Here is a 23,493-nt window from a genome sequence, read left to right on the forward strand (position 1 = left end):
AATAAAACACAGCAGAAGAGGGACGCCTGTGTAAAAAACATTAAGTAGAAATAGCTGGTTTCTTTACAAAGCTTTCCATGAACTCAGTTGCACAAATGTTTGTTTAAAGCATTTGCCTGAGCCTTCTAGCCACAAAGCCTAAGATCTCAGTTTTGAATAAAACTATGTATTTGCATATGCCTGAAGGGCTTATGTGAAAATATCAAAATGCAGAAGGACTGAGCTGAGCTTCAAACACAACTTTTCAGTGAGATCCAGCAACAAGAGAAAATATGTCTGGTTTCTTTTGCTCACAGTTTTCAAGCTGATCAATGCTACATCCCAATACCAATATTGGTATTGTTATAATATTGGTATAATGTCACATTCCAATACCTCTACAGTAGCTGGGCTTACACAGAAGAGTAAAGTAACATCTCTTTTCCCATGGATTTTAGTATGTAAATGGGTAGAACCTTTTCTACAGCAGTGCTTCTCTGTATGTTGCAATACTAATTGTTCCTGGGACTAAAAACCCAAGAAACTTAACATAAAGAGAAGCACAGAGGCATAAAAGGATAAAAAATTCAAGCATGAAAAATTACATTATAACTTCATTATCATCCTTCTCCTTCAAGACGTTGGTATTTCCCAAATAATAATGCAGAAAAGCAGTCAGAATGAAAAACAGAAATTATACTTTCTTAATCCATTTTTCTATCTCTACTAAAAGTAAAACATCTGGAAGATCCTGGAAAACTGCCTCTCTTCCAAACTCCCATGACTCCAAAGGAAACAAAACATCTGAAGGATTTTGAAAATACAATTAAGTGTTCTAATTCCCCCATCTGTGTTGCTGTCTAAAGCTGGAAATACTAGAACATGTAGGACTGAATGGGAATTGCTCAGAAGGGATGGAAGACACAGATCAAAATAGATATTTTCAGTGAGAAATGCAGAGGAGCAATGTGAACCTGAGAAAAGGAGAGAGGAACACTGAGAAAAGAAATGTTTGGATAAGAAAATTGAATGAAAGTGGGGAGGACAGGAAGAAAAATGGGAGAAGATAAACAAATGGAAATGCAAAACAAAGAATAATGAGCGAAAATATTGTTCCTGCTGAGCAGTTTAAAGCAGAGTATAATGTACTTATTTATATTTAGAATGGGAGGATGCATCTGAAATGAAGATGGTGATTTAGGTGATTTAAATATGGAGAAGTAACTAAGACTACATCTGTACTGTTTGATAACTTAATTCTTTGGCCCAGTCCCAGATCTGGTCCCTTGTCATTCACATCTGAATATGTTTATCCAGTTGTGTGCTCTCACTCAGAGTTAATTGACTGCTTCCCACCAGGAAGAAGTCATGGCAGGGACCTGGAGGCTGCTGTGAGACCAGCACAGATAAGACTATGCCACCATCCTCCCCAGTCTGCCCTCCAAAATGAACTGAGACAGTTCACCATCCACCACAGAGGTCCTCACGCCACCGAGCATGCAGCAGAGTCCCCTTGTACTGCCTTTCAAATGCCACTCAGAAGGGCTGCTACATGGCCTCTGCTTACTTCAAGCATTTGAATTAAATGAATGTGAAGAACAGATATTGCAATTTAAGGAGCCACCATATGGTGCCACCCAGGAGACCTGGGGAAGCGTGTCACGACACGGATCCTCCCATGGAGGAAATGAGGCTGAAGCAATGTGGCCACAAGCTGTTCCTTGGCAGCCACACTGGCTGCCTGCTGAGTTAGAGCTATGGTGGCACAGGAGGAAGAAAAATCATGCGGCAAACTTCTGGCTTCTGGAATGAGGTGGGGATTGCTTTGACCTGGATGCAGACAGTGAGCTGGTGGAGTCCTGGATGCTCCCCTCTGCTTTCAACCCAACAGCAGACATTTGTAACAGCAGCTGCAACCCAAAAAATAACATTTTAGGATCACACCCAGAACAATAGAACACAATGAGTTTTGGCCAACTGCCACACAACACACCCTTGATGTAATACTAAAGTCACACATGGCAAGGTACTCCATTATGAAATCTTACATAATCATCTTTCATTAAATTATTTTCGTGTGTCCTTCTCTGCTTATGATTTTATTATGTTTTCCTCTTCATTGTTTACCTCATTCATGAATTAGTTTTCTGTAGGACAATTTAATAATTTCAGGATGTTTTAAGACCTTTTAATAAAGAAAGTATATTAATACTAATTAAATACCATGAAAAGTAAAAAATTGGCAGAGGAGATATAAATCAATGCTTTACTGTATTTCCAGGGAAGACAAAAATGCATAATTTCCTATCTAAATAACTATTTCCAATGACTAATAGAAGTGTTGATAACATCTGTGTATAACTGTATAACTATAAAAATTGCTCTGCTTTTTTTTTTTCTTTCTTTAGGAGAAGGAAGGTAATGACAAGAAACTTGAAATTATCTTGACTGCATTCTTTTGTACTATTACTACTACTACTACTACTAATAATAATAATAATTTTCCTTTGAGCGGGAGCAATTGTCCAGTTAAAAACTGTCCAGTGATCTCTTGAAATCTTTACTTCACTATGAACTTCACAATGAACTTCACTATGAACTTCACAATGAACTTCATTGTGAAGTTCACTATGAACTTCACAACTTCATAGTGAAGTTGGCATGTGATTTTACCAGATTCCTGTCTTACATACAGATGTCAGTACACTTCATTCTTCAGATGAACCTCATTTGGAGAATGTGAAAACTATTAAAAGCAGAAGGTGAATCCTTGTTTTGCCCTGCACTGCAGGAAATTCTCACAGCCTCAGCATCCTCCCATGAGCAAGTCATCCCAGTCCAGATGCCACTTGCTATAAACCTGAGTCAGGCAGGAGGAGAGTCCTATGTGTGCTTCCTGAGCCTCACAGATGTAAAAGGCATGTGCATGAACACAACTGATGTGCAATTAATCAATCAGTAATCAATACAATTAATCCATCAGTAATCTCTCCATGAATGCACAGACTGGCTGATAAAAATGCAGGTTGCAAACTTCCAGACAGATGGCTACACTATTCAGAAGTGTCCTCGACCTCTGGGCATCTCGCAGCACCTTGGAAGCCCTGAGGAAAATCACACACAGTCCTTCAGAATAATGTTTTCTTTAGCTGCAGGGCCACTCCCTGCCTGCAGAACAACATCTCCAGTAAGTCTGCTGGAGACTGCCAAGTACTCACTTTCCAAGCAGTGAAGTACTACAGCTAAAGACACCCTAGGAAAAAAACCTTTTGAGACAACAGATGAATATTTTCACTTTGCCCTTTATTTTCCTGGAGGTCAGCTGCTGTTGCTGCTGTTGTTGCCTCATGAAGGAAGCCTAAATCTGCTTAGTAGTGTAGAACTGACTTGCAAAATTCAAATTTCCAACAAGTTAGATGCCACGAAAGATTCCACAAGAGACTCCTGTAGAGACTTGCCTTTACCACAGTGTGAGCAAGAACTGCTTTACCCCTCGGGCCACTGGAAACAGCATTATCGGGCTACTTCCAGGTGGATTTCGTGATTGCAAAAGTGACCATATTTTCATACTTATTTCTTAGATGTGAAAAGCAGTAGCATTATTTTGCTTCTTTTTACATCCCAGCCTATCTAAAGGCAAAGGATATGTCAAGGAACCTGTGGGGCAGCAACACAAAGGCAGGATGCTGAGCACCATCCCTTGAAAAAAGTTTGGTTAATTTTCAGTCATCCAGCAAGCTGATACCAAGACTAGGTTTGTTTTTTTCTGAGCCAGAACTAACCAAATACATGAAAATCTAGGCTTTTTTCTCAAAATCTTTATGGGATGAGAGATGGCTACCTCTCTTCCTATTCTGTGTTACAGACAAGGTGAGGAAGAAATCACGAAGTGTCCTTATTAATGGAACAGGGGGGAAGCCAAGGAAGGAGGTGAACAGTACAGTGGGGATCCATATGAAGCTGTATTTTGGAAGCAGATGGTACTTTCAATCCTCTCTGATGGTAGTGTAGTTTGAGAGGCATATTTTCACTGGAAATGATGCCTTAAACATTAATCACTTTTGCTGCACTTGGGCTCTGTGCAACCCGCAGGTTGCAAACATAAGCGCTTGAGATGCCAGCGGGTGGACAGGATTTACTTTCTGGGTTTGTGTGGTGAGGAACAGAGGAGAAATGCCCAAGCCACCAGCTGTGTCTCCTCCGTGTCCATCCGCAGGGTTATGCTGATGTCAGCACAGAGCGGGGCCAGCGGAGGAGCCGGGACAGCAGCACGGGAGGCTGGCCGGGAGCGGGCAGGGCACAGAACCCGTGTCCACCCCGGCGTGCCCTGGAGCCGGGGCAGGGGAAGCGGAGGCTGGCTGAGGAAATCAGGGGGTGCGATAGGGCGGGAGGACTCCGCAACATTAACTTACATCTTAACTTTGCTGCGTATTTCTCAAGGGGTGGATGCCTCCGACGTTGAAAGGAAACCATTTCAACACTCACTTCATGCATTTGGAAACCGGGGAATGCGCCCACACGGAGCAGCTCTCGCACAGCAGCACATTAAACACTCAGACCCGAGGCACAGAATCAATGAGGTTGGAAAAAACCTCTGATATTATCGAGCCCAACCCATGACCCGACAGCGCCCCGTCCAGTCTTTCCTCAAACACCTGCAGGGACGGTGACCCCACCCGCCCCCGGGACAGCCCATTTCAGTGCCCAATCACGCTTCCGGAGAAGAAATTCCTCCCAAATGTCCAAAATTCTTCCTAACGTCCAGGCTGCACAAGGCGCGCAGGAACCCGCGCGCTCCCACCGCCCTCCGAGGGTTTGTAGGAAACCCGATCTTCTCACATTTAGTGACCTTTAGTGACCTTTAGTGACCTTTAGTGACCTTTAGTGACATTCCGGCGCTGGCGCCAGCAGGGGGCGGTGCCCGGGCCGCAGCCGCAGCGCAGGCCCGCGCATGCGCAGGCCGGGCGGACGCAGGCAGGCGGCGGTTGCGGCCGAGGCGGCGGCGGCTGAAGGAGAGGCGAGGACGGGGCTCCTCTCCAGGCGCTGCTGACCCTTCCCGCTCCATGCGCAAGATGCTGCTGGCCGCGCTCTCCCGGGTGCTGCAGGGCCCGGCGGCCGCCGGGAGGACGGTGAGTGCGGCCGCCGAGCGCCGCCGGTGCCGGCCCGGCCGGGGGTGGTGCGCGCCCCGCCGTGTGCCGTGTGGGAGGGGCGGGCGGGGCGCGGGCGGAGCTCGGGGAACAGCCCGGGAGAGACTCCGGGGCTAGAAAAACTGAAGAAAAATTAAAGAAAAATTGGAAACGGCTTGTTTTTTTCTTTCCCCCACTCTGTGTGACGATCCCGAGTGACAGTAAAATGGTCGCCGGGTGCCGGAGCTCGCTTTTTACACCGATAATGGCGCAGGGCTTTGATCGATGTTGTTTACGTACACTTCGACTGCTCAGGTCGGGGCCCTCGTGGCGATCTGCTCGGCCCGACTGGAGTTCAGCGTCTCTGACTGAACGTCTTGACCTCCGTTTGCTTAGCCAACAGCCCCTTTTAATCTCTGCATGAATTTTCTTTCAAAGCTTGCAATGTTTTTTTTGTTTTGTTATTAGTGTGAGTCATTTGTTGTATTTTACCTCTCTTGTGTGAAAAATCGTACTTTTACCACTTCATTCTGTTTATTCCACTGTAATGACTGTGGCCGTGAGGCAAATTTAACCCTGCTGAATAAAACTTGTTGGCAAGACCAGAATTAAAAGGTGCTTTTTGGTAACTGGCAATCAGCTGCCTTTTTGCCATGGAGAGCAGATGTGTTGTTGTACCCCCGTTCTGAGGCAGCTCTCTCACCCAGGCATTCACTGCTTGTGGATGACTGGATCCATCAGAATAACACAGGGGAGAACATTTACTGGAAGCTCTTACTATCTGTCTTGGGGCTGTATATCTAGGAATATTTCCTAATTCACAAATAAAACCTCTAGATTAAATTTTGCAAGTATGGGTGCCTAGAATTAGTCCCTTACTACAGCTATTTGGACTACTTTGGAGATACTGTGTTTTGCTGGAATGCCAAAGTAGATCTGGTTCAGATATTTTAATAAAGACTTTTGGATTGTACTGCTTACCAAGCATGTAAATATTTGTCTTGAATTGTTCCTATGCCTCTGTAATGAAGACATAAATTACCAAATAAATAGAGGTAGACTTAATCCATAAAGCAGTATCTCATATATGCTTTGAGCATTTTCCAGACTGTGCAGATGGATTTCCATGAATGGAAACAAACACTTGCAGTGTTCTGTTTTAGTTGGATAATAATTTACTGACTTCTACTCCCCTCATTATTTGGTACAGCTACTTACTCTTCCTTTTTTTTTTTTTTTTCCTTGCAAATGCTGCTAACCTAGGGAGCCGTTAGTGAGGTAAGAGCTCAATCAGTCTTGTCAAGGTTTACTTCTGATAGGTGTACTGCCCATGTATCAGGGGTTTTGTTCAGACTTTTCAGTGTGCTTTTATGTCCAGTTCAGGGCAGAGAGTTTAACCAGGTGGCCTAAAGAGATCCCTCCCAACCCCGGCCATGCTGTGATACTGCAAATCCAAACTATGGATTTACTTCCAGCTCTAGCAGTAAAATAGCTTTTCTTCACTGATAATACTGATGCATTGTGGCAAATAGTGTAGAAACTTGGTTTAAATTAAAACCTCTAAATATTTAATCTGATAACAGGTGAATAGGGACAGTATTACTGATAAATCCAATCAATATGCAACAGAGGAAGTAACCAGGATGGGTTGAAAATTTTCTCCCAAGCTTCAGACGTGTCAGTCAGACCTTGTTTGGAGATGGTGACCTGAACATTCTCAAAATTTTGGTGGAATGTACCTTCAGCTGAATGTATGTAAATTCCCTGGCTGAAGGAACTGCTGAAGGTTTTGTGTAAGTTAATTAGCAGTACTGTCTTGCCACTAAAGATGCAGTGTTCCTTATGCTGTGGCCACAGAGCATGCATGGACATGGGCCCATCCTGTCTGATGCTGCAGTAAAACTTGCTAAAATCATCTAAAATCACCACCATTCATTAGTCACAATACCTGTGTTCATTCTTTAAGAGGGACCAGTAATGTATTTTTAAATGTCCTTCCTATCTCTCTCCTACCATGTCACCCTTTCTGTTCTGTGTTGCTTGTATCCTCAGGTGCCTTCTGTGTTTCTGCATCATTTTTAAGTAGTGGCCATGCTGTTACTGAAATTATGCTCGCTCTCTCTCTCTCCATTGTTATGGCTTTGAATCCCCCCAGTTTCTCTTCCTATTGGAAAGACAAAGTGAAAGTAGTTTACAGTTCAGATATCTGCTGGATTCTCTTTGTTTGGTTGGTTTTGGGGGATTTTTTTTGTTCTATCAAGGCAAAATTCCAGTCAGCACAGAGTCAGCAATCAAAGTCTGCATGGGCTGTCTCTCCTTACACTGTCAGCCTGGCATGTAAAGGGATAAACAATTTTTTTTTTTTTTTGCTCTTCGGTGTCAAGAGTTTTGAAACTTACTGGGTTTATTTTAGGTAATCAAGGGTATTATCAGTTTGAATTATCTTTTTCTAATCTTAATTTTAAATAATGGGTTTTAAAGGAGTTTGGCATACAGAAAATAAAAGTTTCTTAGTCTTATGGGATATGCCCCGGTGAGTCCAATTTATAAATTATTTCAGTTTGAGATCACTCTTAGAAGCTACATGAAAAGTCACATACTTTTACCTGATAATTACATTTAAACATTGCTCATGCTTTGGTTTTGTCTTTTTTTAAGGCCTCTCGAGTGATGGTAGCATCACGTAACTATGGAGACTTCGCAAGTGAAGCTACATTTGAGATCAAGGTAAAGAAGAACATTTAATACTGGTGTTCTTTGTAAGCATTTGTTACAGATCTTAACCTGATGGACTGGTCCCCATATCTCTTTCATTTAGAAAATACTGTTTGAATTTCCAGAAAATCAAACCCCTCACTATCTGACCTGATTACTAAGTGCAGCTGGAAGTACTGTGTTGGCAGTGTGTGGTAATGTTACTTGTTTCTTAAGAATATGAGGTTGTGATTTTTTGCAGCTGTGATATTGCAGTGCAGCTGTGAGAACAGAGTCAGAAAGGAGCTAAAGAACCTTTTCTGTTCTGTTGTGTTGTTTCCTTAATGCTTTTCAAACAATTAGGCATTTGCAGCCTATCCCAAACATGCAGCTGGTTGAAGTCTGTGTGAGTTTTTGAGGAAAAAATATGTAATCCTTTCAGTGCATGACTTGGTGCTGCTCAGAAAACGTGTGTTATACTCTGTCAGCTTTCCAGTGTGGCTGGATCTTAGGAAAAAGTGATGTTTCTATTGGCAGTATTGTGCTGGTATTTCATTCAGGATCTGATGAAAGAAAATCTGAAAGAAATAACTTGGGCTGTTTTCCACCCTCTCCCTGTTTGGCTGTGCCTGTGAATTATGAAAATTGTTTCAGGTGGAAGGGAAGGAATATATGTTTGTATGAAAAGTCTTTTTTGAGTAGATACAAGGTTTAATGTTTGGTCCTCTGTTGATGACAAGACTCCAGAGTTTCTGTTGTTCTGTGAACTTTGAAGCAGAGTTGTCTTGAGTAGTGTGCCCAGGTGTTATATCCATTTTATTTAGGTGTCAGTGGATTTGCTCTGGAGTGACTTTCGCTTTGATGTAAATTGTCTTTAACCTATATAGAAGTATTTTGGCCACTTAATCTGCACTGACAGAATAATTTGTTTAGTCTCTTCCACTGAACTTACTGTTTATTTATAACAGAGGTAGCAGAGGTGAGTCTTAGGGCCAGATCTTACAAACTTTAACAGAGGAAACTCCTGATCTTTCTTACTTCTTCACTAAGCCTCTGTAGCTCTTATTAATATTTGGCATGCAAGAGCCATGAAAGTGTGCTTTTTGCCATATTTCTGGAGGACTTTAGTTCATCTTCTGGTTGTAGGAATAACAAGGCTTTATTTTGTAAGTAGGAATCTGTCTTTATTGAAAGTAAGGGTTTTATTTCCCTAAATTTTGAAACAGTGCACAGTTGTCCTGACCTATGAGTTTAGGTTTTGTTGGCTTTTTTAAAAGGAATGACACTCTGAATTCGAAAATGGCAGATCATAAAAACTTAAGTAATAAATAGGATGAATGATTTTCAGGAAATGACTTGTTTAACCTTGCAGCCATGTGACCTCCATCGGCTGGAGAAAGGGCCCGGCACCACGGCAGTGATGACTCGAGAGGAGGGGCTCCAGTACTACAAGACCATGCAGACCATCCGGCGCATGGAGCTCAAGTCTGACCAGCTCTACAAGCAGAAGATTATTCGTGGCTTCTGCCACTTATATGATGGTCAAGTAAGAACCTTTGGCCAGGAGATTTTATATTATTTAATGTAGGGATTTTAATAGAATGGAGAATGTAGAACTGAGTATCTGTGTACATTTCGAGAGAAGGAGAGGGACAGAGAGGAGGGAGGAGAGACACAAAGATGGGGAAGGGCACAGTGCAGCTGAAGATCAGCTGAATGTGAGGGATGAACACATTTGAAGGCCTTCATTTTCCCCCTCAGGTTTCATTGATGGCTTTTGTTTCTGTATCTCATGGATCACATGCCCACTAGAAAGCAACAGCCAGGAGAAGAAACTTCACGAACTTAGTGAAACTTTGCTGTCTGTTTTTTGAATTGTGATTGTTGAGATACTTCACGGGGGGGGGGGGGAAGAGAATTCTTCAGATTTTTGCAGATTCTTGTTCCCCTCCCATGTGCCTTTACTAGTCAGTCAGGTTGGAATTTAGAGCCCAAGGCTGTTGTAGCTCTGGGCCTGTCACCAGCCCTTGGGATTTAAGTCAGTCTCCCATGTCCCTACTCTTCATGTGACCTGCCAGTATTTGGTGTGTGTGGGATCAGCAGTGTGCCACAGTGCTGACTCTGGGAGCTGTGTGTTTTTCTTCATTGCTAAACTTGCTTGTCCTGTGTAACAGGAAGCTTGCTGTGTGGGGATTGAGGCTGCCATAAAGCCCACAGACCATGTGATAACAGCGTACAGAGCCCACGGCTTCACCTACACCCGAGGAGTGTCTGTCCGGGAGATTCTCGCAGAACTTACAGGTTTGTGTCAGCGGCGTGAGGATCACTTGCTGCTGTGCTTGTGTCAGAATTTTTTGCTCAGTGATGCTGATGCACAAAGTATACTGGGCCTTCAGGAGCAGTTTAGTGACACAGCAGAATGGATCAGTTGTTTCAGTTTTATGAATCAGTGATTTTTACTGTGAAAATTAACAAATATGGAATATTTAAGTGCTGGTACTTCTAAATCACAAATTCATTAGATTTCTCTTGATACCATATGCTGTATTCATTGGGCTGCAGCAGTTTAGAACTTGCTGATGGTAGGTATTTGCTCTCAGTGGGACAGGGCATTATCCTTCCTAGGAGAAAGACCTGGATTTTCAGAATTATGCTGATGAAGTTTTAGGACGACAGGTAAACGTTGCCTATAATGATAAACTGAATGGTTTGGGAAAATTTGACTGTAAAAAGAGTATTAAATGATAATTGAGACAGAGATTTTGCAGAAAGGAGATGGCTGTCTGCAGTAGGGTTGAGGATGGGGCAGGGAAGAGAGGGTCAGCCTGATGAACTCTTATGAGATCTGTGAACACATGCCAGAAGTGAAAAATGAGCAAGCAGCTTGAAAGCCTTTATGAATCACTGGTATAATAAAGACTTGATCTGAGAATCTGAATGCTTGAAATATTAGTGTAGGAAAGCCTGTTTGGGGGTTAGACAAGTGGTGTGATTTTGTAAACTAAGAACTGTGTGTGGTAATAATGCACATCTGTAACGTGCACAAAAGCCCAGGATCCAGTGGTGTCTGATTTGCCAAGCGTCACTGGATACTGGTAAGTCAGAAAGTAAATAGGAAGATTGTCATGACTGAAGCCAGCTATGGGCCCTGAAAGTACAAATGAGAGTGATAATATGGTGGGATTTTTTTTTTCATTTCATGACACACATAATTTTCTATAACATTATGCTTGACTTTATTTGGGCTCTTTTAATTGGGAAGAAGCAGGTGTGGTAAAGAGACTGTTATTCCAGAAAGTGACACTTGGGGAAAGTTCTTAGAGAGAACTGCTGCTAGAGCCCATTCTTGCAAAGAAGGATCTTGACTACAAATGCCAAACTGAAAGAGAACATGAGTTACAATGACCAGGAAATGACGGAATTAAAAAATCTCTGAAGGAGAAGGAAGCAGAGTCACCCAAAATAAGACCAGTAGATAAGATCCCATAGGAAACACATGAAAACATTTCTATAGGAAGCTTTAGAAAAAAACTTTTCAGGAGAATTGACAATTACATGAGAAATTAATTTGTTTTCTAAGAAAAATAGAAAATGTAGCAAAAAGTAGCATTGGTAATCAGGAGTTCTTAAAAACATTCTAAAATACAAGAAGGGACTGTACAAAAAATGGAGGGAGCTTACTAAAGGTTAATTGCACTTATTCATAAAACTATTTTTCTTAAAATTAGACTTTTTCTTCTTTGTCCTTTTTCTCCTTTGGTCCTAGCTGGCAGAATCTGTAACAGCTCCCACAAAACCAATTCATAAACATAGGAAAGATATGAGAAATATCAGTAATAAAAAGATCCACTGTAAAATAAGAAAGAGAAGTACAAATTTCAGAAAGAGATTCACTTCTCAAATAAACACCAAGACTAATGAAAAGAAACGAACCAGACAAGCTGTGTTTTTTAGAAATAAAATACAATCTTGTATGAATAATAACAAGACAGATAAGAATAGGAAATGGAATGGGCTGATGAGGAATTCTGTATTCTTAGATGGGTTCATTTAAATAGGGTTTGTTGTAATGTTTCATGGCTCACTGGTTATCTTCAGACTACACCTTGAATAAAGCTGGGCTGGGTGACTGATGTTTATATTGGGGTGGAATGGGGAGCTGGTAGTTTTTGGGGTTTCTTTTGTGTCCTGTTGGTAATTTTTATGTACGGTTATTGTCAAAGGGAAGCCAGGTCTAAATTATTGCAACTAATTTGGAACGTTATTCTTACTTTTCTTGCAGAAGCCAAAAGTAATAATATACTTCTTGCAGATTATGTATATGAGACCTTGTTGTCTATGAAAAAATGCCCCATATTTGTCTGAAAGTACTTTTGTATAGTAGGACACTGAAACTTTTGGTTAGTTTTGAAATTTCTTAATCTCATCCATATTTCTGGAATTATGCTTTCATTTTTGTTCTCTGTTTCCCCCCCTTTTCTTATTTGTTTTCTGAGATATTTAACTGTAAGCTTGTATGAGAGAGACCATCATGTCCTAACTCCACACAGATCATGGTTTTAGGGTTATTACCTTTAGGAACTGAATTAGATATTTCCATTTGTACGGTATTTTTCCTCCAAAAAATAAATTGCTTGTTATTGATATTTCAGGTCGAAAAGGAGGATGTGCAAAGGGAAAAGGAGGATCAATGCATATGTATACCAAAAACTTTTACGGTGGCAATGGTATTGTTGGTGCTCAGGTATATACATGACTTCTGTTGTAAAGCACAAGCTGAATTTAGCTCATGTCCTGTTGTCTCGCAGTGTTTTCTCTCAGTTTTTATGGTGTGTGAGCTTGTATGCAGATACCATTAGATGGTATGTCTTACTCTGGTGTGCTCACCATTTTGTCAACTGTGGCAAAAATAATTAAAATTTAAGAATACCATTCATGTTTGCATTTTGACTGCAATAACGTTTGTAACAAAGGGAAGTGGGTGGATGACATCTTGTTTGTTGGGCAAGTCTCTAACAGCCTAAATGTCTCCTTAAAGTTCACAGGCTGCCTATCTTTAACTCCTTTAACTGTTGTTTTAAAATGTTTTCTCTTGTACTCTGTGGCAGGTTCCTCTTGGAGCCGGGGTTGCTCTGGCCTGTAAATACTTTGGTAAAAATGAAATCTGCGTGGCCTTGTATGGGGATGGTGCAGCCAATCAGGTAAAGGAGTGTGGCTGAGGGGAATTAATTTTCCTTCTGTGCTCTGTGAGCTCTGCCTTTACTCCAAGGGGTGGAAGAGCACATTTTGCCCTCCCTGTGTACCTGGAACTGAGGCAGTGTTGATGAACTCCATGGAGGTGGCCAGGCATGTTGCAGATTCTGGACACGGCCACCTCTTATTTGAATTGTCTTAGGTGTTTGAGCAGGGATGTGTTCCAACAACTGTGTAGTCCTTAGAGGGGTGATTCATGTGAACAGTTAAGAAGTTAATTGCTAGGTGCTCTTTATATATCTCAGGAATGTAGCAGGTGCCTGCAGTTTTTAATCATATTTTGGACCTGTGTATACATCTGTCCTTCCCCACCCCCGTTTTGAGCTTGACCCTTGTTGCTGTAGTGAAGAGAAAACTTTGTGGCTCCTTCTGTTCTGGAACACGCTGGATACTCAGGGAGTGAGTGAGGCTAATGGTTAATTATGTGAATGGTACAGGAGTCTCAGGAAGAGGGGCTTCCAGTTACTCCAATTACTCCAGTTGTGCACAGCTCACCTAAGTGTGACACCCTGAAGTGTGTGTGTGCTGTAAGGAGAGTTTTGAAGGATGGCAGGGAAGACAACACTGCTGCTGGATAGGGAGAGATGTGCAAATCAGGTTTCTGAAGACAGAGAAGAGGAGAGAGCACTCTGGCAGAGCCAGTTGCTATTGACATTCCAGCCAGTCTCTTCATATTATCATCTGAGACAGAAAGCCAGATAAGAGCTGTTGATTTAGAATGCACCATTGATAATTTCACACTTTGAAAGCACAGGTGGAGATCTCAGTTCATGGTTTTCCCTAAATTTGACTCAGAGCAACAAGGCTTGTGCAGTCACTGCAGTCAAATTTAACTTTGCTGTAGCAGCATCCTGCCAGATTACTCAATTGACAATTGTTTTTTATGACTGTTGCTGAAATACCTAAATTAAAGTTGAAGGTTTTATGCTGCCCTAACACAGGTTCAGGCTTACAAATCAACTTATATGAACTACTGGTTGACATGCAAGTTACCTTTTATAGTGTAGCTTCACTTTTATTCCTTCTGAGCTTTAGCAAAGGGCTGGTTTCAGATCACTTTTAGTATTAAAATTTGTAGACCTCTGCAACTGAAGGATTTTCAGTAGAGCCTAATGCTTGAAGGCTGAGCTCCCTAATGAGATATAACTTAATTTACTTTCAGGGCCAGATATTTGAAACGTACAACATGGCTGCCTTATGGAAGTTGCCCTGTATTTTTGTCTGTGAGAACAATCGGTATGGAATGGGAACATCAGTTGAAAGAGCTGCAGCCAGCACTGACTACTACAAAAGAGGATACTTCATTCCAGGGCTCAGAGTGAGTACAGGTGTTTTTTGAGGGGGAATGTGTGTGCACATACTACTCAATGCATACATAGGTATTTATTTATTTCTACATATGTTTATTTGAAGCTGAATTCTATTCCACTTTTGGAAATACTGAGATTGGAAGTTTGGAAGTTGTGACTTTTTTGCCTTAATATGTCTTTTCTCATCAGGTGGATGGCATGGATATTCTCTGTGTCCGAGAAGCAGTAAAGTTTGCAGCTGAGTACTGTAGATCTGGAAATGTAAGTCTGTAGTTGGCATTCCTTCTCTGTGGGTGGAATTCTTGCAAACTATTGCTGCATAAGTAGTTCCTCAACTTGTATTAACCAAGCACTTAATATTTATTATTTATACTGTCATTTTTTCTCATTTCTACCATTGTTACATTCTGTTGTGAAAGCTATTACTACTGTCAGACATTTGTGATCTTTATGTTTAGTTAGGGGAAGCATCAAAGAAGGTAATAATCATTCTATACTTCCAAGAAATGGAACGTGAAATAAAGGTTTTGTGAGTCAGTGTTAGTGTGTGTCACCCAAATATGGTAACACTGGTTTTGAAAATTTTTAATCCTTGAAGTAATGAAGGTTCTGTGAGATACAATGGGTAATTTGAAATATTCTGAGTAATGGTGGAAGGAAGAAAATTGTAAAGCTGCTCAATAAGAATATGAAAATAAATGCTTGCAATACCAACACATGCTTTCATTTGAAAAGAATTAGGTTTCATTTTACTGTGTTAAACTATATGTGCTAATATTATGTAAATTAAACTGAGAAAAACCTATTAAATAAAAATAATTGATCACTGGTGCAGTTCAGCTCTAGCAAATAGTTGCTGCTGTAACAAGTTGGTCACTCGTGCTGGCAACACTCTGTATTACTTTTCATTTCAAGGGTCCTCTTGTGATGGAGTTACAGACGTATCGTTACCATGGCCACAGTATGAGTGACCCTGGAATAAGGTATTGTCATGTTCTTTCTTTTTTCTTTTCACTGAGAAGTATTGATGGTCAAATTCAAAGAGTTTAAACTGAAATTCAGTGTTTAAATCAGATGTCAGATGCATTTAAAGATTATGATGAAATTGCTAAGAGCAGCTCACTCATCTTGTTAATCAGTTGATTATCTATGGCCATGTAACACACTTCTTTTAGTGCAGAACTAACAGCTGTGGGTTTAGAACAAGCACAAAGTCAGTTAAACTTGTGTGTTCTCCATAAATGAATTCTGTTTTCAGTGTGACCTTACAGTGTGTCTTAATGAAGGTTTGGCTGAAAAGCATCATGCTTTTCTGGGGTTTTAAGAGAATTAAAATCCTGTAAAGTGAAATTAGAGGAATAGGTTGGACTACCCAGACTAGTAGAACACATCCTAAAAATACATCCAGGTGCTAGAGAAATTTGGGCATTGCTCCAATTGGCAAAATTGAATGTGTCTGCATGAAGTATAGGCATATCCTAGGTCACTATTGGAAGCTTGCAGTGACTTGGAAGCATGTTCCAGGCATGCAGTGCCCTCCCTGGGGGGAGGGTTAGGAGGAAATAATGGCCCCTCAGGATAACTGTCTCAGGCTGGGTTTTCTCCCCTTTGACTTGAGTCGGGAACTTCTTCTGCTCAGTTGGCATTTCCAGATTTCTTTGAGAAGCCTCTGGCTGTTGCTGTGCCATCCTTTGGGTGATGAATGTTCTGTGTTGTCATTGCATCCCTGACAGCTCCTTGGACTCTGTCTAAAAGTGAGCTGTGTCCAGAACCTTGCTCTGCTCGAGGGTTTGAGACTTTGCCTTTCTTGTTCCTAGCTATCGTACTAGAGAGGAAATTCAGGAAGTGAGAAGCAAAAGTGATCCCATTACTTTGCTGAAGGACAGAATGGTCAACAACAACCTTGCTAGTGTTGAAGAACTAAAGGTATGGTTTTAGTTGCTATGTAAGGAAGCTCTTGAGCAGTCACACAGTGATGATCTCCAGAAAGCACATCACAGGCACCATGCAGGGCTTTCTTTAAAGTTCTTTAACATTTGCTTTAACATCACTTTTATAGGTGGAGTTCTGTTGCACACCAGCTACTGAAGTTGTGTTCTGCTGGAAAGGCCTTTTGCTTTTGTGTGCTCAGTTAGGCTGGGGGGTGTCATTTGCTAACAGATAGAAATCAAAATTGCCTGGGCTTTCTTGACTCCCCAGGAAGGGGGGGTGAGTCTTGGAAAGGAAAGTTACCAATAGTGAAGAATCCTAGTGAAGGCGTGAGGAACCCTCTAAGCAAATGTTGTAATGTTGAAAAAAAAAAAATAATGTCAGTGACAAGCTCAGTGTTTCACACAAATCAGAATAGAAAATGTAGAGGCTCAGTGGGGTCATATTCCTCTGTCAGTAAGTACCAGTGCCACCCAAAATAATGCAGTTTAGTAGGGAAGGAGTTTTAAAAGGTTTTCAATTTTATATTTCTGGTCATTGTTAACTAACTCTGACTGATACTTTAGCATAGCATTTAAATTTAAAATTACGATGCTTTTTCTGATAAGCATGCATTTCTGGTGTAGGAAATTGATGTGGCAGTAAGGAAGGAGATCGAGGAAGCTGCTCAGTTTGCTACCACTGACCCAGAGCCTCCCCTGGAAGAACTGGGTCACCACATCTACTTCAATGAGCCACCCTTTGAAGTGCGTGGCCCAAACCAGTGGATAAAGTACAAGTCTGTCAGCTAAAGGCCTTTTTATTGGTGTAACTTATTCCGAAGAATAAGCGAATGCATTTACAAGAACTGTATAAGCTTATTTAAGAGCTCTTTCAAATGAGGAAACGTGTAAGGAAATCCATCTGTATATGGAATTTCTTAAACATGCTGAATGTTTCAGAAGAAGCTAAGGTGAAAGAAAGTTCTTTATTTAAAGTGCTATATATTTACTGACTTTCTTTGGATCGCTGTATGTGTTATGTACAGTATAAAAGAAAAATAAAAATTAAACTCTACCAACCTTTATCTAATGGTCTGTTTGCTTTGCTTCATGTACTCTTTCCCAGAAACACCACCAAAAATGCTATTTACATGCTCTGGTTTTGCTGCAGGAAAGTCACTAATTAAAAACATCACACCAGGCTTTCTCAGCAGTTGAGTGAGAGTAGCTTTAATACAAAAAGCTGTATAAATCCATCTACAAGGAGGTGATGTGCTCTAGCATATCCCTTCCCTGCTCAAACCATCAGCCAGCAGAACTGTAACACATTTTAAGTTCACAATTTTCACAATGCTGAAGCCAATTCAGGTGGGTTGTTTCTCAGATAATATTTTAGTACATTGACAGGCACTGTATGCATTAATCTTGTCATAAATAACTTAAATGCATTGACACTGACTTAAAAGCTGTTACTATTCACTGTGTATTACACTGATGGTCGAACAAACTACATAACTGTGCAAAACCTGCAAGGCCACTGTACATATAAATATATACATCTAATAATGTAAGTGCTGGAAATGTATTTCATTTGCTTATTCCCATTTTGTGTTCTTCCAAAGCGTTGACCTGTGCTGAGGTCTTGCCAGATGTTTGCCGGTGGCTTAGGATTGCATTCCAGATTCTGCAGCGAAGACCACCCCTGCATGCAGGGAAATGGAGAAAAATCAGGGAAAACTTGTCAACATTGCCTTAAAGTGAGCAAGAAGTAAAACCTAGCAATCCCAAGGATTACAATCCCAATTACGACAGTACATAGCAAACTACACTTTTTATGTTTATAGCTATAATGTCTTCCAGGTCAGCCAGGGGTTAACAGAATGATGATAAAAAGACCTAAATCAGTGGATAGGAAAATTAAATTCTTTTTGCCTGTTTTTCATATGATTACCTCACTGTGAAGGGTGCAGAAAAAGGTCCCAACCTTGATAAATGCCAAAGCAGATGGCTCAAAGCATCCTCAGTGTAGTTGTGTCAGTTAAGATGTGAAAATTTTTATCAGAAAATCTGAGATAAAACTGATAACAGTTGCCCCTGAACTGTCACTGAGATATTTGACTAACCAAACTTTAAAAGGTTTTTAAGAAAATGTGTTATATTAAGCTCTTGAACTTAAAAAGTATTTTCTTACCGCAGCTGAAGATACCACAAGTCATCTTTGGTGATATCATTAAGAACAGCACTTAGTGTGTAATCTTCTTCAGCAAACTAAAAGGCAAATTTATTAATAAATAAATATTCCTTCTTTGAAACTAAACTTCTAATTATGACTAAAATTACAGCTTTTTTAATTTTTATTTTTTATTATATTTTAATTTTATTTTTTTAAAAAATGATTTTATTTTTACCCTCTTAATGGTATCCAAGTCTGCTCCTTGTTGTTTCAGCCAGTTCATGAGCTCATGGTCTGCGTTCGGTTGAAAAGTTGCTGCAGACCACTGGGAATCTTTAACAGAAAGCAAAGGTTAATACACCTCCAGACTAGGACAAAAGTGGTTGTTTTCAGGTAACTGAAGTTTAAGCTATATGGTTTTGCATCCTTTCAATAAACACATGATCCCATGTTTTTGTGTAACTGCAGTATCTCCTCATACCTTTGGGTTTAAGTTTTAATTGAAGCAAGTGTAATTCCTGAGTCTTCTGCTCCAAAGATTGTCGTAAGAGGGTCTGATACTCTTTCTCCTTCTGAATGAGGTTTTCCAAAAGCCTTATAAGAGAGGTCAAACACAACCACACTGAGAATAAATCTAACTAAAAAAATTTATCATTTTTAATGAGTACCACAGTACAGAGGCATTTGTGAGGTACTGTTGTAAGTAACATCTCTAATAGCTTAGAGGTTTCATTTTGGTTGTCTGAGGCTCTGGGTTGCCACTTGACACCTTTCACCTGCAGAATTTAGTAAATAGCTCAAATTTTGTTCCTACTGTTTTGCAGTTTCCCTGGGCAGATTTGCTGCCTTTATACTGTAATTTACTACTGAACAATGTAACACTGATATTTTTCCAGGGACTTTCTGATCGTGGATTTACATCACATCCATAAGGAAGAAAGGGAACTTCAGCTGTTAACGTGTTGGCAGCAGCTTACACATATAACGCATAAGAAACAGGGCAGGTCGCTGCTGAGCTCTGTTGGTGCTCATTAGTGGGCAGCCTGTCCCAGGAGCCAGAACAGAGCTGATCTGGCCTTTCCTTGTAGGAACAGCTTTGAGGCACAGACACCGAGTCGGGGGCATCCAAGGAGTAGGAAGGAAACTGGCACAGTTGCACAAACATAATTACCACAGAAATCCAATGTGACATTCTGCAATTAATAGATTAATTACACAGAAACAAAAGCTGTACTGAAGGACGTTCAGTTGCCATGCTGTACTGCCAGTGTATTCCACATCCACTCGTGTTCCTGGAAGGCTTTATCACAAAGCAATAGGTGAGCAGTACTGTGGGTAAGTATGCACCTATCAGTGCAGAAAGCATGGTCTGAGAGCTTGTCAAACACTGCCTGAACATACATCCAGAGTCTTTACCTTAAGGTGTCGTGTTTAAGTCTGCCCAGCTCCTGGCTGAGCTGCTGCTGAGCCTTGTGTGACACCACAGAACTGAGGGTGGTGACCCCCAGTGTGACGGCAGCATCCTCAGCCCCGTTTTGTTCAGAGGGCTGGAAACTCTCCTCCACTTCATCAGCATCCTTGTCCCCACCTTCAGTTTCTGATGCTGGCTCAAAGTGAGTGTGAAGCTCTGGTAAAAAGAAAGAGGGGAAGAACGAGATTTTTTTTGCAGAGTTTGTGCAGTTTGCTCTTCACTACTGTGGGGGGGGGGAGGTGGGGGAGAGACTGCATGATGTGCTTTATTGCAACACTGAGCAGGAGGGTAGCGAAGCCTTGTATGAGCTGGAGCAGTTTCTCTGGTGTTGTTCCCCAGAAACCTGGGGTTTTTGAGCTTTCTGTGCTTTCTGGCACTGACCCCCTGGAGAACACTGCTTTTAACCTGAGGCCTTGGAGAAGGTTTCCAAACTTGAGTGATGAAGTTGGAATCACAGGTGTGTAGTTAAATAGAAGTGTGCGATTTCACATGGTGAAGGGTTTTAAATTTGAGGGTTTTATAATACAGTAATAGGTATGGGACAAGATGGAGGATTTTGGGTGGTGTCTCTTTTTGGTGCTCATCTTCCTTCTTCTTCATGGTTTCAGGTAGCAGTTTCTGGCTAGACAGTGCTGCACTGAGGGTCACAGGAGTTTGGTTATTGGGTTAAAAGTATAAATAATAGAGGTGTTAATTCTCTATTGGGACTGATTATCTTTAAGAGATCTTGTAGCTAGCTGGATTCAGCTCCATTTTGCTCTCTTCTGGCTGGAGTGTTGCTGAACTTTCTGTAATTTAGATAAGATTTAATAAATAACCAAGCCCGGACATGAGAAAATTCATTTCCTTCGTGTGTTTTTTTTTAATCCTGGCTCTGAGTGAAGACAGAAGAGACTGCAGACAAACCACTAATTAAGTGGTGGAAAACACCACCCCTGTTACACTCTGGCACTGGTTCTAGAATGAGCAACTCATCAGCAGAGGTAGAGCTGTAGGTCATAGCTGAAGTAGGGACAAATACCATGATATGAGTAATAAGACAGTCAATAAACTAAGGAGAAACCCCTGAAAGCCTGCATTTTTCCTAAATAGTAAGGAAAAAAAAGAATTGGTTCTTTTCCCTAATGCCCTGGGCCAAAGAGTGTACAAAGCATTCCTCTTCCCCAGGGAGAATTTCTAGTCCCAGTTCAAAGTTGCTGCAGGTGGCCACCCTTATTACCAAAGAACTGTTGCAATTTTTCTCATATAAAGTCCTAAAAAATTTGGTTGATTTGGCTTTAAAAGCCATGGCAACTTTGGACTGAATGGGCTCATTGTCACTAAGTCTCTCAGAACATTCCTATACTGGAAGGGGTGCTCAGCATTTTAAAGAGTTACAAAACTATTTGCATATTTCCAACTTAACTCATTCCTAGACAGTACTTAGACATTTATCTTCCTCCTCCTGGTGGTTTTCCCTGTTGTCGATCTATGGGCTAGAATCATCCTCCTCCTCCTCATATTCCTCCTCCTCCACTCCTTTCTACACATCTGTTTCATAGCTCATTAATACTTTTTCAGAACACATAAACAGACCTGTCCAGTGTTACCCACCCTGCATGTCACTAAAATGTACAGAATAATTTTCTTTCTTACTAGAAAATCTCCAGCTTGGACTGAGTTTAATTTGCCTTTTCTTGTCATGGTTGGACCACACTGGGGATGCAGAACCGCTGGTTATCTCCTCATTATGTGCTTTTGTACTGCAAGTACAGCATTAATCCTCCAGATCAACACTTCTTTCTCTGCAACACTCTGACCTCACGTCTTTTGATGAGTGGCACATGGGGTGCAGTTAATGGCATGCTGAAAGAGCAAACATCTGAGCTGTTCCATTTGCTGCAGCTCTTTGATAAGTGGAAAACCTTTTTTTAAAAAAAGGATTATTTTCAGCTGCTTTGATTTACCTGGAATAAGAATAGTGACTGCTGCTTGGACTGCACGGCGGATGATGTTATCCATTGCAAACATCCAATGGGGTCTTATTAAGTGATTTCTTAATACTTTGTTCACCTGTAAAAGTGGCAGCAAACACCATTTGCTCACACCTTAGGAAAGAGAATCTTATTTTCCAACAGTCATAGTATGCTTTATAAGGTAAAAACTGCATGCAGCACTAAAAGCCTCCCACCTCTCAAAGTGTAAACAACAGATTTGACAGTTTTAGGCTACAGCTTTCAAACCATTTCAAACCAGACTGTAGCATTCAAACTCTTCTACAGTACAAAGAGGGAGATGAGTGAGGAACAGTGGGGAAGCTGCAAACCCCTGGGATGAGCTTTGTCCAGGAACAACCTGATATAGTGGAAGGTGTACCTGCCCATGGAAGGGGGTTGGAAATAAATCATCTTTAACATCTCTTCAAACCTAAACCATTCTGTGATGCTTCAAAGAATTCCTCTGCCCCTGCAGTAGGAAAGGAACTCACCGCATCCTGGAATCCAAACAACACCAGATGAATCTGATTGATGGAAGTGCTGTCAAAGTCCAAATCCATTTTCAACTTGGATATTGTAGAAGCCATCACTCTCTGCTCAGGAGAGTGTATGAAGTCCCTTAAAATCCCAATAATCTGCTTGATGTGGTCCACTGAAAGTTGCAGTTTTTCAGAGCTCTACAGAAAAGATAATGAATGTATATCAAATGAATCCCAAAGGCATTAAACATCTATTTAGTAGCATTAATATTCTTAGAGTTACATAGCTTTGCTTACGTATATTTCACATTGATTAACAGAATCACAGATCTTTTGTTTCTGCAAAGTCTCTAGTTTTTATATTTTCTTAAAAAAAATAGAGTAATTTTTGTTTTCAAAAAAAAGGTGTAATTCTACTGCTACTGTGGCTGTCACAAAGGGAAGAGATTCCAAATTATATCCTCACATTCCTGCAGTGTACTGCAGAGGGCAGTTCTCCTCCATAAAAACAGCAAAATGAGTGTCTAAGAAACCCAATTTTTTTAGCTGCTCTCCTTTCAATAAGCTGAATCTGGACGTCTATCTAATCATGCAGATATTTGGTTTCCTTAGGAAAAAAAGTATGTTGATATATGCATTTATCCCAAGACAAAAACGGTCTAAAATGACACAATGATTCACCAGTGTTTATTCTATGATTTTCAGTCCATAACACCCACAATTAAAGCCATCCAAATGTCTGTTAAGAACAACCTCTGTAATGAAAAGGTAAAGGGAGTATTACATAAATTATGGAAAAGAGATGATTACAGCAGTGCCACAAAACAGCTGGAGACTGAACCAGGACCTGCTGCTACTAAATAATCCTTCATTGCAGAAAATACTTGGAGCCCTGATTATTTCTGACTGAATTTTAATTGTTTGTACGGCTATTGGCTGTTTTGCAGTTTAAGCTCAGAGCAGAAATGTACTCCAACTGCTTCCCCAGCCTGAGTTTGTGGTCTGTAGAGCCCTACATGAGTCCTTGTGGTGCAGTTTGGTGGGGAAGGGAGCACAGACAGCAGCAAACCCAGGGCTCTGCAGAGCTGACCACGCAGCAGCAGGTCTTGGCAGACGAGCCAC

At 41.0% G+C, this 23,493-nt stretch overlaps 2 protein-coding genes across 5 annotated transcripts in view; one reads left to right on the top strand and one right to left on the bottom strand.

Annotated features, from left to right (window-relative positions):
* Positions 1–4,954: 4,954 nt before the first annotated feature.
* On the top strand, positions 4,955–17,357 carry PDHA1 (pyruvate dehydrogenase E1 subunit alpha 1). 4 transcript variants are annotated; one of them, XM_062488059.1, is made up of 12 exons: positions 4,955–5,108; positions 6,369–6,383; positions 7,764–7,832; positions 9,172–9,345; positions 9,974–10,100; positions 12,452–12,543; positions 12,908–13,000; positions 14,215–14,370; positions 14,552–14,623; positions 15,278–15,345; positions 16,180–16,288; positions 16,918–17,357. In XM_062488059.1, exons 1-12 carry the CDS (start codon positions 5,043–5,045, stop codon positions 17,080–17,082), a joined length of 1,206 nt encoding a protein of 401 aa, XP_062344043.1. In that variant the 5' UTR covers positions 4,955–5,042; the 3' UTR covers positions 17,083–17,357. The 4 variants fall into 4 exon arrangements, with proteins under 4 accessions (XP_062344043.1, XP_062344044.1, XP_062344041.1 ...); XM_062488060.1 differs by lacking the exon at positions 6,369–6,383 and adding an exon at positions 9,736–9,756; XM_062488057.1 differs by lacking the exon at positions 6,369–6,383.
* Positions 17,358–17,859: 502 nt separating this feature from the next.
* The window catches only part of MAP3K15 (mitogen-activated protein kinase kinase kinase 15), an 82,551-nt gene continuing 76,917 nt past the window's right edge, over positions 17,860–23,493 (bottom strand). The window contains exons 24-30 of the mRNA XM_062515142.1: positions 22,384–22,569; positions 21,863–21,968; positions 19,862–20,072; positions 18,927–19,039; positions 18,681–18,778; positions 18,464–18,540; positions 17,860–17,974 (exon numbers count right to left, since the gene is read on the bottom strand). Coding sequence (XP_062371126.1) covers positions 17,860–17,974; positions 18,464–18,540; positions 18,681–18,778; positions 18,927–19,039; positions 19,862–20,072; positions 21,863–21,968; positions 22,384–22,569 — 906 coding nt within the window. The remainder of the gene's footprint in view (positions 17,975–18,463; positions 18,541–18,680; positions 18,779–18,926; positions 19,040–19,861; positions 20,073–21,862; positions 21,969–22,383; positions 22,570–23,493) is intronic.

This window comes from Cinclus cinclus, chromosome 2, assembly GCF_963662255.1.
Source record: "Cinclus cinclus chromosome 2, bCinCin1.1, whole genome shotgun sequence".
Taxonomy (NCBI): domain Eukaryota; kingdom Metazoa; phylum Chordata; class Aves; order Passeriformes; family Cinclidae; genus Cinclus; species Cinclus cinclus.

Bases quoted from the DNA above. Each gene is read 5' to 3' on its own strand.
- PDHA1 (XM_062488060.1), top strand. From the start codon at position 5,043: ATGCGCAAGATGCTGCTGGCCGCGCTCTCCCGGGTGCTGCAGGGCCCG. The intron at 14,624-15,277 runs GTAAGTCTGTAG...TTTCATTTCAAG, and splicing joins AGTACTGTAGATCTGGAAAT to GGTCCTCTTGTGATGGAGTT. The intron at 15,346-16,179 runs GTATTGTCATGT...TCTTGTTCCTAG, and splicing joins ATGAGTGACCCTGGAATAAG to CTATCGTACTAGAGAGGAAA.